General features: G+C 56.8%; 1 protein-coding gene across 2 annotated transcripts in view; it reads left to right on the top strand.

Moving 5' to 3' along the window:
- COL5A1 (collagen type V alpha 1 chain) overlaps positions 1–22,958 on the top strand; it is a 153,290-nt gene that overhangs the window by 107,393 nt on the left and 22,939 nt on the right. For both annotated transcript variants that reach the window (XM_033122324.1, XM_033122323.1), the window contains exons 33-58: positions 640–684; positions 823–876; positions 1,894–1,938; positions 2,421–2,474; positions 3,626–3,679; positions 6,299–6,352; positions 7,214–7,321; positions 8,681–8,770; positions 8,868–8,921; positions 10,246–10,353; positions 12,572–12,679; positions 13,647–13,700; positions 14,812–14,865; positions 14,965–15,072; positions 15,960–16,013; positions 16,106–16,213; positions 17,282–17,335; positions 18,067–18,174; positions 18,727–18,780; positions 19,070–19,123; positions 20,089–20,142; positions 20,714–20,767; positions 21,451–21,558; positions 21,643–21,696; positions 21,782–21,835; positions 22,760–22,867. In XM_033122324.1, coding sequence (XP_032978215.1) covers positions 640–684; positions 823–876; positions 1,894–1,938; positions 2,421–2,474; positions 3,626–3,679; positions 6,299–6,352; positions 7,214–7,321; positions 8,681–8,770; positions 8,868–8,921; positions 10,246–10,353; positions 12,572–12,679; positions 13,647–13,700; positions 14,812–14,865; positions 14,965–15,072; positions 15,960–16,013; positions 16,106–16,213; positions 17,282–17,335; positions 18,067–18,174; positions 18,727–18,780; positions 19,070–19,123; positions 20,089–20,142; positions 20,714–20,767; positions 21,451–21,558; positions 21,643–21,696; positions 21,782–21,835; positions 22,760–22,867 — 1,854 coding nt within the window. The remainder of the gene's footprint in view (positions 1–639; positions 685–822; positions 877–1,893; positions 1,939–2,420; positions 2,475–3,625; positions 3,680–6,298; positions 6,353–7,213; positions 7,322–8,680; positions 8,771–8,867; positions 8,922–10,245; positions 10,354–12,571; positions 12,680–13,646; positions 13,701–14,811; positions 14,866–14,964; positions 15,073–15,959; positions 16,014–16,105; positions 16,214–17,281; positions 17,336–18,066; positions 18,175–18,726; positions 18,781–19,069; positions 19,124–20,088; positions 20,143–20,713; positions 20,768–21,450; positions 21,559–21,642; positions 21,697–21,781; positions 21,836–22,759; positions 22,868–22,958) is intronic.

Raw genomic sequence — 22,958 nt, forward strand, 5'->3', positions numbered from 1 at the left:
GTTCCATCCATTACTTCCACGTGCGGTAGGTAAGCTGTGTTCACCAGCTTTTATATCCTGGCTTCTGACAAAAAAAAAAATGCAGTGCATCTGTTTTCTGTGGTTTGGAAAATGCAAAACAACAACAAAGAAGCCTAAATTCTGTTAGAAGAGAAGCAAATGACGCCTGGATATAGGATTTATATATTAAATTGCCAGTTTGCCGGTCTGCAGAGCCTGTTGAAAATTTAATGGCTAATATTCTTAACTGTAGCAAAAGTAAATTATGTATGAAGGGGCTGACTTTCTTCTCTTGCCTTGCAATAACGATTCCCCACCCTTGGTGAGAGATAGAGGAAGACGGAGGGTGGAGGGCGAGGGAGGACAGGAAACCAGGTAAGGATGGAGAGCATCCAGCAGACTACAGGAAGAAAATTGGATTCAACAAGACTTGTGCAGGAACACAAAGCTCTGTGTGTGGGATGTGCAGTGAGTCCCCTCTCCCTGAAAATCTGTTAGAACAAAGATAAAGAGGCATCCTTCCTAGCTTCTAGTTTCGAGCCGTCTCTGTAACCCAGGAGAGGCCACCACCAGACAGGCCACCACCCAGGTGGTGACAGGTGTATTTCCAGTAACTGACCCCCTCTTCTCTGATTTTAGGGCACCCCTGGGAAGCCAGGACCTCGGGGACAACGCGGCCCGACGGTAACCACCCTTTGGGTTGAGGGCCGTTTCTTCCAAGAAATGGGAGCACGCTGTGGGCGCATGCCCTGTGGATGGGGGAAGGCGGTGTCCAGGAGCCGGAGGATTTGAGCTGACCTTTCTTCTCTCCCATCTGTCCAGGGTCCACGGGGTGAAAGAGGCCCCCGGGGCATCACCGGGAAGCCTGGCCCCAAGGTATGTTTCTCTCTGCTCTTTGGCGGGGCATGAATCACCCAGGCTGATCCAGGGCCTTTTCACTGGGAACAAAAAGGAAGACGTTTTATTGGGGCATTTAAGAAGGAGCTGGTCCCCTCCAGTAATAGCCTTTGGAAAAGTTCCGTCAAATGGAATGCAAGGCCCAGGCAGGAGGGGCCAACCCTTGCTGGAACTTGAGACAGCCGCCCCGGGGCCCTGGGCGGCCAGGCCCAGCCGAGCTTCGGATAAATGCCCGTCCAGGTCTGGTGAGGAAGTCTTAGTCCTTCTCTTGAAAAGGAGTTTGAAAGCTGCCCACAGATCTTTGCCAGAAATCTACAGAAAGTTTTCTGCCCCAGGCAAGAACCTGCTCTGTCCCACATCCTCACCCTCTGAGGGGCCTTGACACCAACTCCTCCGATTGTCAGTGTGGAAACGGACCTCAGCCAGGCAGGCCCGTCCTGTCCTGCTCAGGACATGACCCCAAAGTACATTCCTGCCGAGGAGGTGAGCGTTCTGGTTGGCTGAGCTGCAGAGCTGGCCTGCCCCTCTGCTAACCGGTTGTGCCAACCCAGGGGCCATCGTGCACTCTTCCATGATAAGCTCTAGGGACATGGCATGTGCACTCACCTGGGAGAGCTAGTAACGTCACAGAACAGCTGTTGTCACGTGTCAGGCAGGCCCTGGAATAGATGCTGGGACCTGTCGTCTGAGTTTTTGATGCTTTTCATGGTTGGAGCACAACCTTTGCCCCGCAGCAGGAGACTGTTCTGGAAATGTCACAGCCCTGTTGATAGCAGCTCCTTGTCATCAGCCGTGTATAGAAGCAGGAGGACGGGTGACCTTTTGGAGCCATGGATCTGTGCCTAACACGCTCTGCTCTTTACTAAGCATCTGGTAACCTACAGAACGGCACACGTGCAGTGTGTGACTCTGACGGTCTGATGATGTCATGGGCCAGTCTTTCCATCAAAAATCGTAATAATAATCGAAAGCTTTTCTTGCTCTCTCTCCGTCTAGGGCAACTCTGGAGGTGACGGCCCGGCCGGCCCTCCAGGTGAACGGGTAAGCATCCTAGCACTGGCCATTGTCTACGCGGAAGCAGCCTGCCATAAATGTCCCCTCTCCCTTTCTCCCGGGGGTGGGCTGGGGAGAGGGAGACATGCTTTTGACCCTTCTGAAAGAGAGTGTTTCCTAAAATCTAGAGGTGGAGCAGTGCAGCCTTCCCTGGGAGTCAAGTCTGTTCGTGGGGGCTGGGCACCCTGTCCACCTCGCCCTGGTCTTGGGGATTTGGAGGTGCTGGGACACCGGGACCTGGGTCCTCAGCCCTGGGCTGCCCTGAGGAACCTGGCCTCCTCAGCTCTGACTCGACCTCCTTTCTCGCTCTGGTGAGGGAGGGGGCTGGAACCGGTGGAGGAGAGGTCCTGGGGAGAGTGAGAAATTGGGGCTGTGCTCAGAGAAGAACCCCGGAAGACACAGTGGAGCTGCTGGCCCCACACACTGGAGAGAGGACGTCTTTCCTTAAACTGGCCATTCTCTGTCCCCAGGGACCCAATGGACCCCAAGGACCCACGGGCTTTCCTGGACCAAAGGGCCCCCCTGTAAGTAGCGTGTTTTCCTGGTTTGGCTCCTCTGGCATCGGCTCTCCTGAGGACGCTGGTCTTCCCCGGGCCTCCTCACATCGGGCGGTGGGAGGAGGGCCTGAGGCGGACCGCTCGGGGGTCAGCGTGAGGGCAGTAAGCCCCCTGGGCCATGGCGGAGCGCAGTCTGCGGCGTGCCCATCTGCCTGAGCCTCCTGCACTGGGCAGTCACTTGGGGAAGTACGGACCCCTTTCTCATTTAGACTATCATGACTTTCTACTTGGGTCTGTGTTAGTGTCTTGGGGCCGTTACAAAGTACCACAAACCTGGTCACTAGAAACAACAGAAAGGGACCCTTTCACAATTCTGGAGGCCGGAAGTCCAAAATCCGGGTGTCGGCAGGGTTGTTTCCTTCTGGAGGCTCTAAGGGCCAGTCTGTCCCTGCCCCTCTCGCAGCTCCTGGTGGTGGCTGGTGGTCCTTGGCTTATAGACTCTGCCCCGAACTCCGCCTCCATCTTCACGCACCCTCTCCTCTCCATCCCTCTCTGTGTCTTCAAATCTCCATCTTTTTATAAGGACACCAGTCATTGGATTTCAGACCCGCACTAACCCAGGATGACCTCATCCTGACTTGATGACATGAGCACAGACCTTATTCCCAAAGAGGGCACATTCACAGGTCCCAGGGGTTAGCACTGCACCCTGTCTTTTGGGGGACACGGTTCTGCTCCCAACAGGTGCAACATATTTCTTCTAATACCCCTCTAGAGGGGGAAAAAGAAACACCTAACGATGGGAATTACTTGCCTGATGGGACGTGGCAGAGGGCAGTGGTTAGGAAGGAGTTTGACTCCTCAACGAGACAGGCCTGTATCCCCCAGCCGCCTGTGCCGCCCACTGGCTGGACCTTGGGGAGCTGACTGACCTCTCCCTGCCTCAGTTTGTCCTGGAAGATGAGGGTGAGAGCAGTGTGACCCTCAGGTGGTTGAGAGGGTTCAAGGATGTGATGCAGGTGCCAGGCTCCTCTGTGGCACTTTGTCGCCACGACTGTTGGGGTGATTGTGTCCGTGCTTAGAAATGAAATGGCAGTTTTTGCTGCCCGTTGTGGCGTTCCATCCCGAAGGTGCGTGCTTTTCAGAAATGAATGAAACTCCTTTTATTCTTTCTTCAGGGCCCTCCGGGCAAGGATGGGCTCCCAGGACACCCTGGACAGAGAGGCGAGACCGTGAGTATTGGTGGTGCTTGGGGACGTGGGCTAGCCTGGCCTCTCCCACAGCCTGGCCTGTGGGTGCCACCTTCACTGCCCTATCGGCTTGGGAGAGGGCGGTCAGCCGCGAGAAGGCCCCCCGAGGTCCAGGCCGCCTTCTGACTTGGGGTGAGGCCTGTCTGAGGAGAGCCCTGTGTAGGCCAGCCGCTCCTGTCACATCTCTGCAGAAGGCAGTGCTGGCTTCAGAGTTGTCCTAGCAACTTGGGTCTAAGGTCACATGTAAAACCATCATGACGCAAACAAAGTGCTGTTGGGATAGCGAACACTCTGGGCCAGCCTTTCTTCCTCCAGAATAACGAGTGCAGCCTCGCTTGAACTGCGTGCATTCTAACTGGAAAAGCAGTTGCGAGGTTCCTTGCTCCCACCTGTGCCGTCTGGTTATTTCATGCTATGAAATGTCACGAGGAAGGGTGTGGGCCTGCACCCACCCTGGTGCGTCCATCCAGGTCCCTCTGGCCGCGGGCTGGACGGTAGCTCCTTCACCTTCCTTTGTTACAGTGAAGACACGTGGCCATTGGGGCTAGGACGCAGGCTCAGCAGGCTCAGGTTCAATGTCTTTGCCATCTAGGCTGACCTCTGACGTGTCCCTTAGCTTTAGAAATGCCCATAGCAAGCTTCGCCGTGTGGCTGTTAGAGGACTCTAACCTGTTCAGTTGTAAGGAAAAGCATTTATCAGAACCGTGATCATTTTCTGTCCCGTGAGCCATTTGGGATTTGGCCCAGCTTCACGCCGCGTCCACTGTTGGTGTGTCCCAGGGAAGGGTGGGGGCACGCCTGTGACCTTGGGGCTCCAGGCTCACACAGCTGGGGACTTGCAGGGCCCAGTGACATCCTTGTCACCGTACTGCTGGAGGTTGATGGAAAGGCCCCTTTGTCTCTGCAGCCAGTTTCCTTGGGTCAGGGGTCTCTGAAGGACCCCAGCAAAAGAGATTTTGAATGCCATATTTGATACAATGTTGGTGCCAGCTTTTTAAAAGCTCCCTTTGTCTCTCCGGTTCATTGTGCTGGAAGCGCCTTTAATTACACCATCCCGGTGTTCCGCTGCTCGGCGCATGGAGCCTGATAGATGGAGATTACTTTGCTCTTTTTTTTATAGAAAAAAAATTAAAACATTTCTTCTGAGCTTTGCACATTTTTCTCTAATGCCGTTCTGAGGGGACAAGATGGAAGGTTTTGCATAGCGTGCACTTTTCTCCCTCTGACTTGTTCTGGAAAGAGGCTACAAAAATATTAAGCTGCTTGTCTTTGCTGGGAAAGTAACAAGATGCTTTCCGGCCACCTCTGCCATGCCGGCTGTCCCCATGGACACAGGGCCCCCCCCCAGGCCCACCTGGAATTATGGCTCCCCCACGGGACATCCAGACGTGCCCTCCAGAAACGTCTTCCTGGGGTGCCGGCTTTGTTCTTTCTTTAAAAATGAAAGCGCCCAAAGCCCTTTCCTCAACAACAGACGAATTCCATCCTCAGCAGCCATGGGTGGTCCCCGGCCATGGACCAAACGGGGCCTTTCCTGCCTTACCCCCAACTGCTGCTTCTACTCAGGCTCTTCCGCCCTGGCCCACCGGAGGCGGAGGGGGGTACGGTGCCGTTGACTTGTTCACCACCCCTCGTTTCTGACCCCGTAAATGCTGCCTGTAGTGATCACTGCTTTAAACACGGGCATTTAGCCCGTTGCATGCAGCTCAGCTGGGCGTAAAGAACCGTCCCGAAACGCAGACGACTTGAGTCGGCCGTGGGCCATGGGTGAGGTCGCAGAGCCTGCACGCTGGCCATCCCTCCAGGGCAGAAGGAGCCGCCCGCACTCATCAGCCACACGGGCAGGGCTGCTCACCCTCCAGGTCGAGCTGTGGCCTTAAAGCCAGCACTTCCCTCTCCAGACTCTAGAGTGACACGTGCACGTCTCTTCTGGTGTCACATGGCACCTGCAGACCGCATCTCGTTGGCAGTGCCGTACTCTGCAGATGTGCCCAGAAATTCAGACTGTACTGCTTTCCAGTCAGCTTTCTCCTCCAAGAGGAGCATGTGGGTGCAGCCAGTACTGGAAGTAAAGCAGGGGTGTCCGTACGTGCCACCATACACAGCAGAAATGAGAAATTCCAGTTGGGACAGCTAATTACGCTCAAACCGCTGCACCGTGAAAGCCGTGAGTCCACGCTGTCCCGATTTGAGGAGCGCAGGGGGCATGCGAGCAACACAACCAGGACCGTCTCCACAGAGTCATAATGACACAGCCCAGAGGGAGTGCCCAGGTCTCGCTTCTGGCTGCTGAGAAATGGCACCAGATCCGCTCAGAAAATGAACACACTTGGTGACGTTATAAAGAGCAATGGTTTTAAAACATGCTTCTCAGCACAAAAGCACGGCGATGGGAAGCCGCTAGTGAGACTGAGTTGTCTGGCTCCGTTACCTCATGAATGAATGCATAAACGGAACAGGAGAAATGGGCCCTCCTGAGTGAAGTCTGGAGCATCCACTGTCCGGGGACGGGCTGGGGGCGGGGGTTCTCGTGGGAACCACCTCGGGCGGGGCTGGTGTGGGCCACTCTGGCCCTCTCAGTGCGGGTGACTCTCTTCGCAGGGTTTCCAAGGCAAGACCGGCCCCCCAGGTCCTCCAGGTGTGGTCGGCCCTCAGGTGAGATACCCTGTCCCTGGGTTTCACTGGTCATCCTGTGTCACCCACCCACATATGAGAGGGTCATGGCTGGGGTGTCAGTACCCCAGGATTCTGAAGGTCTGGGTGTTGCTAATAGATACTCTGAAGTCCCATAGTGCTTGTTCACATTCGGAGATGTGCTCCGTACGGACACCAGATGGCGGGAACAGAGGGCGTGGCCACCATGAACCCCACACAGGCAGAACAAAGATAGCCGCCCAAGGCCCTCGGGCAGTTGGGGCCAGAGCGGGGCTGAGCTTTGGAGATTGGCTTCCACCCCATGGGCGGGGGCCAGCTGTGCCCGCTTGTCCTTGCTCTTGCTGTCCATGGCAGACTAATTTTGCCCCTGAGTCCTGTCAGTGCCCACGGCCTGCTGTCCAGACCAGTGACAGGAGTGGTTTGCAGCAGGACTGATGGCTTAGAGCAACGAAGCAGAGCGGCAGTCACTGTTTCTTGGGACGGTCACACCTAAAGTAGTGGTAAATAAGATATTGAGCTGCCTTGGCCACGGGCCGCAGGGCATGTGGGCACTCCCCTCTCCTGGGGCAGACTTGGTCAGCTCACTGCCCTCGTTTCCCCAGGAAATGCAGGTCTTGTCCTGCTGTGTCAGAGAAGGAGACGCCGGACCACGATGTGGGGCCAGGCTGTGGGTTTGCTTTGATTCTCTCTTCTCTGGATTTTTGCTGCAAGGAGAAGACTTGCAAAGCAACATGGGGATTTGGTGGGCATGCAGTGGACCCTTTGCCTTTGTGGCCAGGGCTATCCTTACATTTAGGAAGAGCAGCTTACTCCGTCGTGTGTCCCTTGAAATTTGTGGCTGATGCTGATTTTCCCCCACAGGGTCCTACAGGAGAAACTGGTCCAATGGGCGAGCGTGGCCACCCTGGGCCCCCAGGCCCTCCAGGTGAACAGGGGCTCCCAGGCCTTGCCGGGAAAGAAGGGACGAAGGTGAGTTACTCAGCCCTTCCATGCCAGACCAGACTTTTCCTGCGTCATTATTTTGGCACTTTGTTTCTGTTTTCTGCTGCTGTTTTCTGATGAATGGGTTAATTTCTCAAACAAATGTTCTTTGTGCTAGCCTACTCCCCAGGCCGTGAACTTGGGTCTATTTTTACTTGATTTGAAAGAGGACTTGAGCTGATCCCCTGCAGTTGCTGGGGGTCAAACCATCCTTGACCTTCTGCCCCAGGCCGTGCTTGCTACCAGCTCTTCCCCCAGCAGTCACACCTGCTCCCAGTAACGGAGGAAACACTCTGACGCTTCCTATGTCTAAAATGAGTTTAGTCGAAAGTGCCCCTTTAAAAAGTCCCTTACCATTAGAGACTAAAGAATAAACAATAAAAATAGAGGATGGATGTGTTTCTCTCATACCTGCTAGCACCAGTTCTGTGTCCCCTCTCTGTTCCTTGGGAGGCCTCTCCCCACCAGCCTGGGTACCCCAAGTTGGTGGTCATAATTCCATAAAAATGACTAGTCCTTCCTTTTCCAGTTTTTCAGTAACGGACATAGGAAATATAAGCTCTCTAGCCTTTTATATGACTACATGCAAGAGAATAATCTTAAAAAGTAATAAAATAGAACCAATAAAGACATACTGACAAAATTACACACACTTGTTTATGAATTTATTAAGTTGGTGCAAAAGTAATTGTGGTTAAAACTAATTGCAAAATCCGCAATTACTTTTGCACCAACCTAATATGTATGTACGTACTTGAATACACATACGCACTTGAAAATATACATGTACACATGTTTGTAGAAGACAGACACAGAAACAGGTACAAATGCCAGTCACAAGCAGAGCTCTCCGAGTTCGGACAGGAGGCCAAGGCCATGCTGGTTTGGAGACCCCCATGCTCCCATATTGGACCCCAGAGAAACTTCTGGAAGATGTCACAGCTTTAGTGTACCTCTGGGAAGTCTACGCTCAGATGGGGCATCTTTTCAGAAACTATGGTTTTAGGGTCGAAGCAAGTGTGTAGTGACGAGTCTGTTTGGGGCAATGCTTGCAGCACTTGGGCCAGAGTCCTTTCTCTGAGCACAGCCTTACGAGGAGTCCCGAATCTCTGAGAAGGCAGACATGGGCGGAGCAATGTCTGAGCAGCCCATGTGGCCCCGAAGGACTTTGGGAGGGTCATAGATGGAGGAATCCGGGCCAAGCGTGGGCCGTGCTCCAGCCTCAGCTAGTAGTCAGCGAGTCAGTCGGCGCTCAGATCCCTTCAGAGCCAAGCGCCCCAGAAGGCCAGCTCCCCATAGAGGCTGGTCCTGGGCATTGCTCAGACGAAGCTGTGCCTCTGATTTCAGGGTGACCCAGGCCCTGCTGGCCTTCCTGGGAAAGATGGCCCTCCAGGACTACGCGGCTTTCCTGGGGACCGAGGGCTCCCTGGTCCAGTGGTAAGTGAGGGGCCCGGTGGGGGACGGAGTCAGACACTGCCCAGCTCTGGTGGCCTCTGCCCGTGGTGCCCCTGACTGTGGTCTCGTTACTTTGCAGGGAGCGCTTGGACTGAAAGGCAGCGAGGGTCCCCCTGGCCCACCTGGCCCCGCGGTGAGTGGCACTGGCACAGTGCAAGCATTTGAACAGCCTGTTGTTCAGAACCGACTCTGTAAGCAAGCTGGGGTGGTCCCGAGGCCCGTGAGAGTGCACAGCTGACCTGGTCCCACCCAGGTCCTAGGAAGGCCAAAGCAGAGTGGAGGAGATGGACTTGGGCGGGATGTGGACAAGTGTATGCTGAGCTGGCGGCTGGGGCACGTTGCGGGAGGAAAGGTGGAGAACTGGGCAGTTTGGAGGGAGGGCTGAGTGGTGCCATTGCTCCTGAGGAGCCAGGAGCAGCTGACATGCTTCGTGTGCGTGTGGGCCAGGGGCAGCCGGGAAAGGAATGGACACAGACCCCCAGGGCCTCTGATGTGGGTCCGAGAGTCAGGCTGTCCACATGCCAGGGCCGCCCGAGGCACAGCTGGGAGATTGTCCCCAGAACTTGGGTTGAGGGGTTTCTACTTGCCCTCTGTTAAACTAAATGGTTCCTCCCGACTTTAAGATTCCAGCTGTGAGACCTGCGAGACCCTTAGCTGTGACCTCGTGGACTGAGGGCCACGTGCAGCTCTTCCCACCCTCAAGAGGCCCACCCCCAAGCCCCCGTTCTTGGTGACACTTTATGGAAACATAACATCTGCTTTACTTCCCCGTCCTTCCAATGGGGCCCGTCTGACAGCCCCCATTCAGCTGCACAGATGTGGGGCTACAGGAGTGACCCCTGGGCCCTGACTGGGTTTGAGAGTGGACCATGAAATAATACGCCTTTCCGCTAACCGAGTCTGGGCCATCTGAGAGAGATGATGACCCAGAAGTCAGGTGGAAATGAAAATGTCACCTTTCTTTCCAATAAAGGCCAAGTATAGGATGATACCCAGGCAGCGGTGATCTCTCCGCACTGTCCCCTAGAATTAGGCCAGGTGCCCAGCCAACAGCAGCACTCCAGGGGCAGCGCCCCCTTAGAACATGGACGAGCAGGGCATAAAGAGTGCTGGGTGGGCCGGCAGACCCCAAAGGGGAGAGGGGATCAGGCCTCAGAAGGGGCAGCTGCAGGAAGAGATCATTCCAGGAAACGCTTGAGGAGGATGTATACTCAGTCACTCTGTGTGGGGCGGGTAGACCTGTGCTTGGAATTATGGGCGAGGAAGAGCTAAGAGGGGGCCTGGAACAGCACCTCAACTACTGGACCAAATCGTCTGTGCTTGCAAAGGGCCCTAGGGAACTACTGTGGGCTCCTGAGTGAGGGCAAGCGAGCGGTATGACTGGGCAGAGCTTTAGGACATCGCACCCATGCAGTTTGAGAGCCTTTGGAATGAACCGTTTTCTTGCCCCACCTCAGGGATCTCCGGGGGAGAGAGGTCCGGCCGGTGCCGCTGGGCCTATCGGAATTCCGGGGAGACCTGGGCCTCAGGGACCTCCAGGGCCGGCTGGAGAGAAAGGTGCTCCTGTAAGTACTGACGTGAGACTCCAGGGCCTCCCAAACCCTGTTCCTGCCCAAAGCTGTCCCTCCCCATGGGTGTTTCCCTGGGCTTTTATGGGATGGGGAAGGGGACTGCAGTTTGAGGACGTCCTCTAAGAGTGTGTGTGATCCAGGCTCTTCCCTGAGGTCCAAGGGGGCGGGTCCCATATTTGGTCAGCTTCTTTCAGCAAGTCTCTTGAGCTGGAGGGGTGCTGTCATCTGCACATGTGTGGCCCATCATGTGCAGACACAGGGGCTGGGGACAATGTATCCAAACGTGGTTTGGCCTTGGTCCACGTGCAGGCTCTGGTGCCGCCTGTGGATGAGCCACCGCCACTGGCTGTGTGCACGGCCCTTCCCTGCTGGCCCAAGCCCATGCCGGTCTTTTTCTGAGAAACGTGGATATTCGGGGTGGGTATGGAGCAAAGGACACGTGTGATAGGAAGATAAGAAGCTTCTTCCCGGACCCCCACCAACTGCCCTCTTGATGAACCCCAGCATGGCCCACCCCAAACGAGGTCCACCCTGAGCATGGAGGCTTTATGAGTCCTCGGAGGGAGTGGGGGGCTCTTGGACCTTGGTTTCCAGGAAGGAGACTAATGAGTCCCCTTGTCTAGACACCTCGCCAGTTGCCCTCCCCTCCCCCACCCCCTCCCCCCAAATGACTCACGAACACCCTCACTGCCCTGACGTACACTCACCTAACGATGTTTGGCACTGCTGTCACAGAAGTTTGCAAACTGCCACCTGCTCCGAGTCCAATCAGCCATGGGGACAAATTTCAGCTCAAACTTCCCTTCCGAGTTCAGAATGTCAAAAGTGGCCGAGTTCTGGGGGGACCGGCAAACATCGATGTAGAGACATCAAGGTCTCCAATTGAGTGAGGGTGTGTGAGCTGATGGATGTCGCTTAGAAAGGTGGCGTTTTCCTGTGCATTTCGCTCTCGGTGGCTCATGGGTAGAGAGAGGACCCTGGTTGCCTCCCCGGGTGTGAACCGCCCTCTGAAAGCAGTCGGGAACACCCGCGCCATCAAGAACCATTCAGTGTGTTGTCAGCAGTTTGATGGCATCTAACCATTTCTGGTGAGGCACCCAGGACAGTGACCCAGCTGAATCTGTGTCAGAAACCTGACGCCTGCTGGACCTTCAGTGCACATAGGACACACACAAATTCAGTTAGGAACAGTTTGGTTCGTTGTTTCAAGAGAGTAAATATTTGAGCAGAAACCTCTCGAGAGTGGCACTATCCACTAAAAGCTTGTCATTCCCCCAGAATGCTCCGGAGAGAAGAAAAGGTTGAGAAAAGGTCAGGTATCTCCAAGCGTTGATCAGTGATGTGGGGCGGGAGGTGCCCCCAGCACAGTGGGCCCGGCCTTCTCGGGCTTAACGAGGTTAGAAATTTCCATCAGTAGGAACTGAGCATGGGGAGCGGGCAGTGAGCTGTGCAGACGTGTGTGAGTGTGGCCACTCTTAGACCGACACTGAACACGCGCAACCTCTTCCGTGCCCTGTCCCCAGAGTGTGCACCCTCACTCTGTGCATCCATTGGAAGAAAGGGATTCTGGGCTCGCGTGAGAACATCCAGTCACTCAGTGTGTCGTGGTGGTAAAGTTGAGCAAAGCAAGACCTTAGTGAAGGTCCTCTGTGGTTAACAAGGAGCAGTTATGAGGGGAATGAATCGAAATTATGAGGAAAGGAAAACGGTGTGTGTGTGTGAGTGCATGCTCGCACATGTGTACATGCGTGCGTGTGTACACACGTGTTCCTATGTGTGCATGTGTAGGCACATGTGTGCGCGTGCATGTGTTCGGCGGGGAGGGTGTTTGCAGAGAACTGAGGGTAATGAAGTGGGTGGAGGCCTGCGCGCAGCCCTCCTGGTCCCCAGCCTTAGATGACTCCACGCGTAGGCTCGGGGACCTGGTGGGCCGGGTCTGAATCCGGGCTCTACTGCTCACAAACCACGCCTCAGTTTCCCCATGTAAAAGTAGCCCTTCCGGGACGGGTGAGGATGAATTGCCGTGATGCTCAGAGGTGGCTGGTGCCACGCTGCGCTCAGAGACCCTGGCTGAAGCCCGTTAGGACTGTGGATGTGGTCACCCCCAAGAACTGCCGACTTCTGCCCGTGGGCCCCTCTCTGGGGGATGAACTGGGGGCAGGACGTTCCCACAATTGAGCCACGTCTGAGCAGTATCTTCTCTCCTCTTTAGGGCGAGAAAGGGCCACAAGGCCCAGCTGGCCGAGACGGTCTCCAGGGTCCTGTGGGACTCCCCGGTCCGGCTGGCCCCGTGGGCCCCCCTGGAGAAGATGGAGATAAGGTATGGAGAGCAGAGAACGGTGCCCAGCCCAGCTGGCCAGGGCCGGCAGGTCAGAGTCGGGGGTCACTTTGCAGAAAGGGCTGCAGGCAGTGTGGGGGGTCCGGGACAGTGACCCCGTGCCCACCCAGCCTTCTCGGGGTTAGTAGATGACCTCAGAATGGCTCACACGTAAGGGGTAGTGAATGAGATCCCTTTACGTATGAGATGTAATGACAATCGATATTATAACTTACCTTACTAATGACCTCACGAGAACTTAGAATCTGCTCTCCTCTGGCGTTGTTGTTGTGTTGCCGGAGACGTTGGCTGTTAGTGTCAGAGCAAAGAAAATGCCCTGACCCTCCTGCATGGTTTCAAATCCTGCTGTGTGGGGCCCGATGTAATGCGGTTTTACTCAACATCTATTGTTAACCGTCTTCCCGGCATTTTCCAAGCTCCCTGCGTTAGGCCTGCGCTTCATAACTCTGACGCTACTACTGCGGCAGCTTGTACCGTATACTTCACTTAATGAAGACACTCAATTCAACTTCCCATGTATGATAACCCTCTGGTGACACTTCCGACTTCGTCACCTCCAAGCGTAGGCAATGCCTTGCTTCTGAGGGCGGAAGCAGCCCTGTTCCGCAGACACACTGGACGGTTTAATCACTTCTTTGGCAGCACAGCAATTGAGTTGTCTGTTATTGCATCGTCATGGCAGCCAATGTGACAGAGTAAATACTTGCAGTATAATGTTTACCACATTTCCAAATCCACTAAAATTCTGTATAGCGTAAGATCAAGGCCTTTTCAGCGCTCGTGTTAAAAGAGGAAATCAAATTAATATGTGTTAACGGTTCCTCTCAGGTAATTTGTAGGGACCCCTGGAAAGATTATTCTTCATCTCCAAGAAAAATTAATGATGAAGAGCAGAGAACGTCCACATGGCTTGGGGCTGCCTCACGGGTCTTTCCACATCTTCCCGCAGGGAGAGATCGGAGAGCCAGGACAGAAGGGGAGCAAGGGGGACAAAGGTGAACAGGTAAGGACCACATGGGGGCGTGCGCAGGGCCACCTACGGCCGGTGAGCCGTGGCACAGGCCACATGCTCGGCGTGACGCACAGGCGTGGCTGACGTCAGGCGCTGGGACTCGTATAACGACATTAGCAGCCAATAAGTGACAGGACACAGCTGGTGGGCTTTCTTCCCCGTGAAGAACTCGTGTGCATGTGTGGGCTACGCATGTGCGTGCTCCATGTGCAGGCACGGATGTGACATGGTGTGTGTGGTGCTATGTTTATCCGTCCGAGAGGGATCCCTTGTTACTAAATGGACAGGTGGCCCCGGCAGGTTCTGAGAAATGAAGCAGACTGAGCACCTCTGTCCTCGGGGTTGTGGGGTCCAGACATGAGCCCCGCCCTGCGAGCTGCGGGCTGCTAAGCCTCCAGGTTCTGACAGAGGCGGCACCTTAGCCAGGTGCCCCTGCGTTTTTCCCTCTTGTTTTTTGTTTTTTTCAAATCTGCTAGAAATACTAGCAGATTTTGTGTTCTTGCAAAAGCCCTGTGCCTTGGCCGCCAGCTCCTTCCGGTGGCCGTGGAACGTGTCCCGTCTGCTGTGCAGTTGGGCCTTTTCAGCCGGTGCTTGTGTCCCGGGCAGTTGTTGATCGCATCCTTGCTGGGGCCTCCGGCCGGTGCTGGTCAGACTCCCAGGCACAGCAGTGCGTCGTCCCCTGGCCTCCCCCTCTCTCACTCCCTGTGCTGACAGTGAGGTGTGTTTGGGACGCGTGCGCGGTCGGGCGTCAGGGTGCCAGGCCCCGGTTGGACCACAGATGAGCTGTGTGAGCTCAGCCCTCATTTTTAAATCGGGTCGTCTGGGGCCCAGGTCACAGGTGAGTGGTAGGAGTTAAGATGCTGCCGGTGGCCTCTAGCGGGATGTTGGTGGTGGCCGCCCCTACCACCGTGGCAAGGTGCTCTTGGGGTTGAACCAAGAGTGTCACCAGTCCCAGAGCCTACAGGAACCTTGCACTGTTGCACTGGCACTCCTTCCTGTGGTGGCCACATGTGGGGACTAAACTGATGACCTGGGGTGCACGGCCCCTACGCTGAGCATCCCTGTGCCTTGGGAAGCAACTGTGTCTGTCTTTTCCCCACAGGGTCCACCTGGGCCTACGGGTCCTCAAGGCCCCATCGGACAGCCAGGCCCCTCCGTGAGTACTTACGGTTAGGGACGCTCAGACAGCCCGACCCCTGGAGCTGGTGGGTACCGGGAACAGGCCCTCACCCACGGCTCCGTTATCTGCCTGCAGGGAGCTGACGGCGAGCCAGGGCCTCGAGGCCAGCAGGGCCTTTTTGGGCAGAAAGGTGACGAAGGTCCGCGAGGTTTCCCTGGGCCCCCTGGACCTGTGGGGCTGCAGGTAACTGTAGAGTTTGCACAATGGCAGGTGGTGCACTTCAGGTGGTTCTGAGCCTTTGCTGTACCTTCCCCTCCCCTCGCTCTGCCCTGCCCCCGCCTCGCCCTTCCCCTCCCCTCCCCCTTGCCGTCCTCTCCATTTTTTTAAGAGTGGGGAAACTAAGGCTCGGCTGCAGGGGCCTCCTGGGGCTTCCCCATAAATTCGAAGTGGCACAGCTTCACATTAGTGACTTCTAACCTGTGACATTTCCATGCTCGTGGTAGAAATATTGGAAACTACTGGTAAATTGTAAGAAAAGAAAGCAAAAATGACTTCTAAACATACCACCTAGGAATGACAGCTGTACACGTTTGGGCACATGTCATTCTCATACCCTTTAGCTGCTTGTATTCACATACACGTATGCACACGTGTCACATTATTTGACTTTTGCAAAAATCTCAGTCACGTCGTATGCACAGGAACTTTGAACCCAGCTACTCCCGTTCCATTTCAGTACGGGTCATGTAGAAAGTCATTAAATGCTCTTTGAACACATCAGTTTTATTGATGTTTGAACACACGAGTTTTAGTCACTACACAGTATTCCAGCATATGGTGGTGACATCATAAATGCAAACACTTCCCAGCTGTTGGCTCATCGTTTTATTGTTTATGGGACAATAAGCACCTTTGTCCATGAATCTGCGTATTTCTCTCCTTATTTCCTGGGCTGGTTCTGAGACCTGGAGTCACAGTATATCCTCCTATGTAGCGGTGCAGGTAGAAGTGCCTTCCTGAGGCTCTGGGGAGCCAGTGAGAGCCCAGTGGATGGAGCAGCGCCAGCCTGTCACACGCTCATGCACGCACACACTCACACACTTACGTTTCCTGACCATTCCTGTTCTCAGGGTCTGCCAGGACCTCCAGGAGAGAAGGGCGAGACGGGGGACGTGGGTCAGATGGTAAGTGTGGCGGGGCCCTGGCCACGGCAGCTGACTTCTGTTTGGGTGAAAGTTTGCATTTTCTCTCTATTCAATGGCTCTCCTTCTCCTAGGGCCCTCCAGGTCCCCCCGGTCCCCGAGGACCCTCTGGAGCTCCAGGCGCCGACGGTCCACAAGGTCCCCCTGGTGGAATAGGCAACCCTGGTGCCGTGGGAGAGAAGGTGACTCAGGCCCCTTAACTGTTGTCGTGTCTGACATGCTCGTGTGCGAGGATGACCTGTGGGGGTGTGGGGGGTGTCCACACACATATACTGGTGTGTGTCCGACCAGCTGCAGGTATGGCGACCTGCAGGTGCCTTGCCGGGCTGTCTCTGTCAGATGCATTTTGAAGCTTAGAAGATCCGTGCAGTGGCCTGGGACCTGGGGCCTCTTTGCCCATGACAACCTTTTGCAGAATTTGCAAACGATACAAGCGCCACAGTTACCTGTTTCTCTAAGGGCTGTGGGGCTATGTTGGCAGTTGCCATGGCCACCAAATCCTGTCTTCTCGTAGCCCAGGGTCCTCGTCATCGGACCTGATTCACTTTAGGGCTTAGGACCTAGAGATGGCTAATGAGCACACCTGGCTCACGTGTGCTCACACGTATGCACACGTGTACATGCATGTGTGCAGCGGGCACAGTGGTGCCCAAATCTGACTCCACTCCAGTGCTCACAAGTTCACACTGCTTTTAAAGCACTGGTCCTAGTTGCTTGGGGTAAAAGAGAAGACATGTTGTGCTTCCAGCCATTTGTGTTCCCTGGACACCATTTCCAGAACTTTCTTTCAGACATCAGCCGTTAAATTGAGAGACGTCTTCCATTGCTGTTCATTTTTTGTGCTGTGAAAATTGCAGGGAGGGGCACCACTCAGCCCCAGAGCAGTGACGCTCTACCTCTGCTCAGGGGCGTCTTTCTCTGCCCCCATCGGCAGTGCTCTCGCACCGCGTTCACCCAGCTTCTCATACTTGTCCCCCAAAGCTCGTCTCTGGAAGCCGCTGACGGTCGCATTCTTTGCACGTGTGTCCGTCGCGGGCGTGTGCCTGTCACGGTCCCCGCTGTTTCCCTGACTATGACCGCTGTTCTTCACGTGCCCATCCTCCCATCCCAGGGCCGTCAGAGGACGGGGACCACTGTTCCACCTCCCGGGTCCCCCTGCCCTGGTGCCCACCGTCAGGGAGGACTTGGTCCATGCTTGACACTGGAGCCAGTGCTCTTGTCACTGCCGTGACCACGTGTCTCCTCCTTAGGGTGAGCCTGGTGAAGCTGGAGAGCCTGGCCTTCCCGGAGAAGGGGGCCCCCCGGTGAGTGAGCGGGCTCTGGGAAGGTGGGGTGGCCGTGGACGGGGGCTGGTGAGAAGCTCTGCCTCAGTGCTCCCCCCGCGAAATGGGAGCCATGTCTCCTCTTGTGCCCAGCTCTCGGAATTACTGTGGAAAGAGGGAACGGAAGGGTAGTAAGCGTGTACGGGCCCATGTCTCTGTGTGTGTGCACGTGTGTGCAAACATCAGCAGTGAGCACCCACGACTGATGGCTGGGAGTTGCTCTGCCATCTGTGGTGTTCCAGGCCCTTCCACAGGCTGCTGTAAATGTGGGGTGATGGTTGTCCCCTATTCAGCCCAGACCTGGGACATTCACCGTCCTCAGGTCCCATGTGCGTTCCTTCCGGCCCAGGGGGCAGCTGGAGGACAGAGCTCTCCCTCTGCCAGAGCACCACGAGTGGGCGGGCCCCTCCGGGTCCGAGCAGCCTGCTGTCCAGTTCAGGGTCAGTCCTTCCTACCTAGAGGCAAAGTCTTGGCTTCAGAGTGCCCAGGAAGCTGGTGGGCTCCTCCGGCCGCCCGGCAGTGCCAGGAGCTAGGCTGTTACAAGAAGTGTGATTAGCGCCAGCCCAGCGCCTGGCCCACGGTCCGGGCCTGGCAGGTACCTGAGAAAGGACTACACTCCCTCTCCCTGTGATGCCAGTGAGGGCCACGCATCAGGCCAGCACCTTGCGCGCCTGGTCGGCTCCGGGAACACGAAAACCGGCCTTTCCCTGCAGGGACCCAAAGGAGAAAGGGGAGAGAAGGGTGAGGCCGGCCCTTCTGGTGCTGCAGGACCCCCTGGACCCAAAGGCCCTCCCGGAGATGACGGTCCGAAAGGCAGTCCTGTGAGTAGCACCCCCGAAGCTGGGGGCGGGGCCCTGTGGCCTAGACCCTCTGCACTCATCCGCAGTGTCTTGGGGAAGTGTTTCTAGTTTAGAGGGTGTCATACTAGCTCCTGGATGCAAACAGTGCAGTGAGGACAGGTGGGGCAGGGAGAAGACCTTCAGATGTCCTGCGCGCGGACAGGCAGCGTGCTGGGCTGGGCGGCCGCCCCATCCTGAGGCTTGCCCTGGCTCGGCACCAGGAGGGGCTTGTGAGTGGCACGTTCTAGAAGTCTCACGTTCCCATCTCAGCCTAGGGCTAAGGAGCGGGTGTGTGGGCATGCACACTGTGGCCTCCGGAAAGCGGGAGGACCAGGCCTGCCTGCCCGCTTCCAGGCTTGTTTTGTTACGTGAGTCAACTGAGGTGTCCGCGAAAGGCTCCAGGTGGTGAAGAGCACGGCAGTGTCAGAACCGTCTGAATGTTCTCGGGGGCGGTAGGAGGGAGGTGGTCTTGACCCAGCGATGGCTCGGCCGTGCACACTCCGGCCACTGGAACTGCCTCTTTCTTGGTTTCAGGGCCCCGTCGGTTTTCCCGGAGACCCCGGTCCCCCCGGAGAGCCCGGCCCCGCGGTAGGTGCTCAGGGCGCAGAGCCCCCAGTTCCCTACCACGTTGACCTGCCCCCTCTCTTTCTTTCTGATGGTTTCTCCTTTATGAACTCTCTGTAGGGCATGGTGCTTTTCCTTACGGCACCCCTGTTCTGGTGGTTATATGAAGAAAGCGTCCCCACATCTGAGGGCACTGTTGCAGCCCCACCAGAGGGGCTTGGGTTTTCAGGATGGGACTGGGAACTCACAGGGTGTTGGGACATGGACTCAGTGCCATCCAGGAGGGTGAAGGAACTTGCTTTTGTCCCCACAGGGTCAGGATGGTCCCCCTGGTGACAAAGGAGATGATGGCGAGCCCGGGCACGCAGTGAGTCCACCATGAGCCCTGGGACCCTGTGGACGACCTTGGTGCATTCAGAATTTGCAGCTAGCTTTGTTCATTTCCGGGAAAAACCCAAAGCCGGTTACCTTCTAATATTGATTCTTAACCGGACCAGGGACCATGGGCTCCCTCTGAGCATCTGTTGAGAGACCCTCTTCACAGAGGGAAATGCAAGCCCGGTCGTGCTGTGGCCCTGCAGGCAGGGGTCCGCGAGCCCCGGGCTGATCTCATCCCTGCCTAACTGGTCGCACATCCCCCTCGAAAGGGCTCTTTCCACATCGGCGCCTCAGCTGAGACCACCTAGACGTTGCTTCTCACACCTGGTGATGAGCTTTTGAAACACTGCTTCAAGCCAAGTCTGTCTGGGGTGTAAATGACCCCAGTGGGCCCCTGCAGGAGACCCCCCCTTGGGGGCGACCCCGAGGGGCGTCACAGCTTTCCCTCCCCCACCCTGCACCCCCATGGCCAGGGCTGCTGGGGATTTCCTACCCACGGGCACAGGCCAATGCCACCGATTTTAGGTAAGCAGCAACCGAAGGCAGCTTAGGGACCCAGCTGTGAGGCCAGGTCTGCACTTCCCCCACTCAGTCCTGGCCTGTCCTCCCCGTGCCTCCGCGTCCACTTCTGTGGAAGGCAGAGCCTGCGGCCAGAGGTGTGGATGGAGGCAGGAGTAATCGGTATGCAGGTGGGGCAGTGTCTTCTGAAACGCAGCAAGGAGTTGGGTGGGCAGGGCTCCCCTGCTGCTGCCGTGGCCAGAGCTCTGCGTGCAGAGGGCGGAGCTGTCAACTCCAGACGACGTGCCTGCTCCGAAGAGAGAGGCGGTGACAGGGCTGGCCCAGGGCAGACGGGGTGGAAACTCAGTGTGTTGTTGCCTCAGCCCAGCCCAGACCTGCCACGCCTTCATCGAACAGACCCCGACTCCTAAATCCATGTTTTCTCTCTGACACCAGGGATCCCCGGGCCCCACTGGTGAACCAGGTCCATCTGGGCCTCCAGGAAAAAGGGTAAATAAGTGTGCAACGTGTCCTCGCCTGCCACCTTCCTGCATGAAGCGGGTCCATCCCCTCCCTGCCCTCGGCTTGGACCCCGGCACTCAAAGCAGCCCTGACGAGGGAACTGCTTCTGAAGTGTGTTCCCCACTCGGCTGCCCGCCACGTCGATGCACCCGCTCTTTTTAGAAGCAGCCAAGTGCTAACACCATTCTAAGGGCCGCCATGGGAGGAAAACACCCACAGAGCTGAACAACTGGCTTTCCCCGGGTCAAGCCTTCTGAGAAGCCAGAACAAGCTAAAAGGCGTTTCTTTGCACATCAAATAATTAGCCTTTTGCTGGTGTTGCAATAAACGGGGCTGCTGGCTGTGCCCCTCAACCCTCACGGCAGCCAGCGCTCCTCCCCACGTTGACCCAGCCTGGAGTCATTCTGGCTCGTTCCAAGGGCCTGTGTCCGCCTGGCCAGCGGCCCGGAAGCGACCTGCATGCACCTCCACTCCCAGGCCTGTCTCCCTCCAGACGCTGAGCTCACCACTCGCCTCCCGCAAGCCAACTTGTCACGTGTCGTTCTCTTGCTCATTTCAGGGTCCCCCCGGGCCCGCAGGCCCTGAAGGCAGACAGGGAGAGAAAGGAGCCAAGGTAACGTGCTTTGGGCCCGGCTGTGACTGTGTTGCTTCCAAAGAGAGCTGCTTGCCCAATGGCCGCCTTGGGTGGGATGTGCAGACGTGTGTGACACGTCACAGAGGCTGTCCTGCCTGCCTGGGGGAGGGGAGGGTGCTGGTGTCAGGAAGCCACGGGTGTGGTGTGGCCTCGGGCCTGGCGTTTGACCTGGACGCACCTCAGCTGCCTCACTCGCAAAGCCAGGTTTGACCGTGCACACGACGGGCTGAGAAGATGGGATGCCGGGGCCGCTGTGCAGCCCACGTGCAGCCTGCCACCCAGAGCACTTTGGGGCCATTCCCGGGACCCCACGTGGCACCGTCTGCCTCCCCTGGCGATGCCGTCATGCCTGAGACAGCCCCACGCCTGCTCAGAAATGGCGGCCGTGTCCCGTGTAAGCTCAGGGCCGGCTGTGACCACGGTGACAGTAGTTGGCAGGATCCCTGAGAGACGGGGGAGCCCAGCTGGCTGAGGAAATCAGTGAGATGACGAATCGGCCAGGCAGCTTTCGTAGGAATGGGGAGAATTGGGGCAGCCCACGGATCTCGGGGGGATTCCAGAGTTCTCGCCAGGGCTCCCTCGGGTTTCTGAGCAGTGTCCTGGGCCAAGGTGGCCAGTGTTGCAGCATGTGTGTCCCACTGTGTCCGCCTGCCGCCCTGCAGGGAGAAGCTGGCTTGGAAGGCCCTCCTGGGAAGACTGGCCCCATTGGCCCCCAGGGGGCCCCTGGGAAGCCCGGGCCGGACGGCCTGCGAGGGATCCCCGGCCCTGTGGTGAGTGGACGGGGGAGGTCTGGGGGGGGCGGCATCGGCGTGGGGATGGGCATGGTGGCTCACTCAGGCCTGGCTGTGTTTCAGGGGGAACAAGGTCTCCCGGGATCCCCAGGCCCCGACGGCCCCCCTGGCCCCATGGTGAGTGACCTCCCAAGGAGCTCCCCCAGCAGTGGTGGAGGGTGGGATTGGGAGGCCACCCTGACCCCGCCACCTCCTCCTGCAGGGTCCCCCAGGACTCCCCGGCCTCAAAGGAGATTCTGGCCCCAAAGGGGAAAAGGTAAGATGGCCCTCACCTGCCTCTGTTTGTGACTCGCGGCCCTCCAACACCACGGAATACTGATCTGTCACCCATATCTGTCAAGTGCCTGCTGCAGGCTGGGGACGGGCACCGAGAGCTCGTGACACAGAGACAACAGTCTGTGACTCGGTCCCTGCCCTCAGCTAGGGACCCATGAGGCCCACGTGGTACAGAGGTCCCAGCTGAGGGTGTCTAGGACCTGAGGAGCAGACGCCTGCCCGGGACGTGGGTCTCCAGTCCTTCCCACTGGGAGTGTGCAGGAAGCCTGCGGGTGGCAACCCTCATCCTCTCCAGTTGGGGTGGTTCTCTGTCAACACTGAGCTACCTACAGACGTAAAGCCTGCATACGAGCCAGGCTGTACGCTCTGTGGGAAAAAGGCAGTGTGTAGTCTCTGTGCTTCCACTCTAACACCCACCCCCACACACCCCAGTCCCCAAGGTCATGAGAAGCTGGAGGAACCCTTCCAGAGCCTTCTACGGGCTCATAGAAAACAATCTCATGTGAGCACATGTGGAGGGTTTTTCTTTTAAAAACAAATAGCTGTGACTCTCCGCAAAGTCCGTGAATGTAGCTTCTGTTCCTCGTAACGAAAGGTGTGTGTTTACCATAGAAAAACTGGGAAAAGCCGCGCACGAGTGTTATCCCCCAGCAGCCCCTTTTATCCGTGGGGTCTGTGTCTGTATCTGTGTCTCCCCGTTTCTTCGGTAGGATTTTTATCTTCTCAGAGCTGCTGTATTGTCCCCAGCCTGCCCTGTGGCTTATTTCAGCTCCAGGACACGTTGGCTGGTGACTCGGTGGCATCCCATGGCGTGGACGCGCGGCCACATCCAGCTGGCCCGCGTGGTTAGACATGAGGCACCAGCACCACGACGGCCCCTCACACCTTTGTATCTGTCCCACAGGGTCATCCCGGCCTGATTGGACTCATCGGCCCTCCGGGTGAACAGGGTGAAAAGGGTGACCGCGGGCTCCCCGGCCCCCAGGGCTCCTCTGGCCCTAAGGGAGAACAGGTGCGTCAGATGGCGCTGCCAGCGCTGTGCCTTACAGGTGACGAGAAGCGTCTTAGGACTGTGGGTCTCTGTGCCCAATGGACCCAAGGCC

Source organism: Rhinolophus ferrumequinum, chromosome 12 (assembly GCF_004115265.2).
Source record: "Rhinolophus ferrumequinum isolate MPI-CBG mRhiFer1 chromosome 12, mRhiFer1_v1.p, whole genome shotgun sequence".
In the NCBI taxonomy this organism is placed as follows: domain Eukaryota; kingdom Metazoa; phylum Chordata; class Mammalia; order Chiroptera; family Rhinolophidae; genus Rhinolophus; species Rhinolophus ferrumequinum.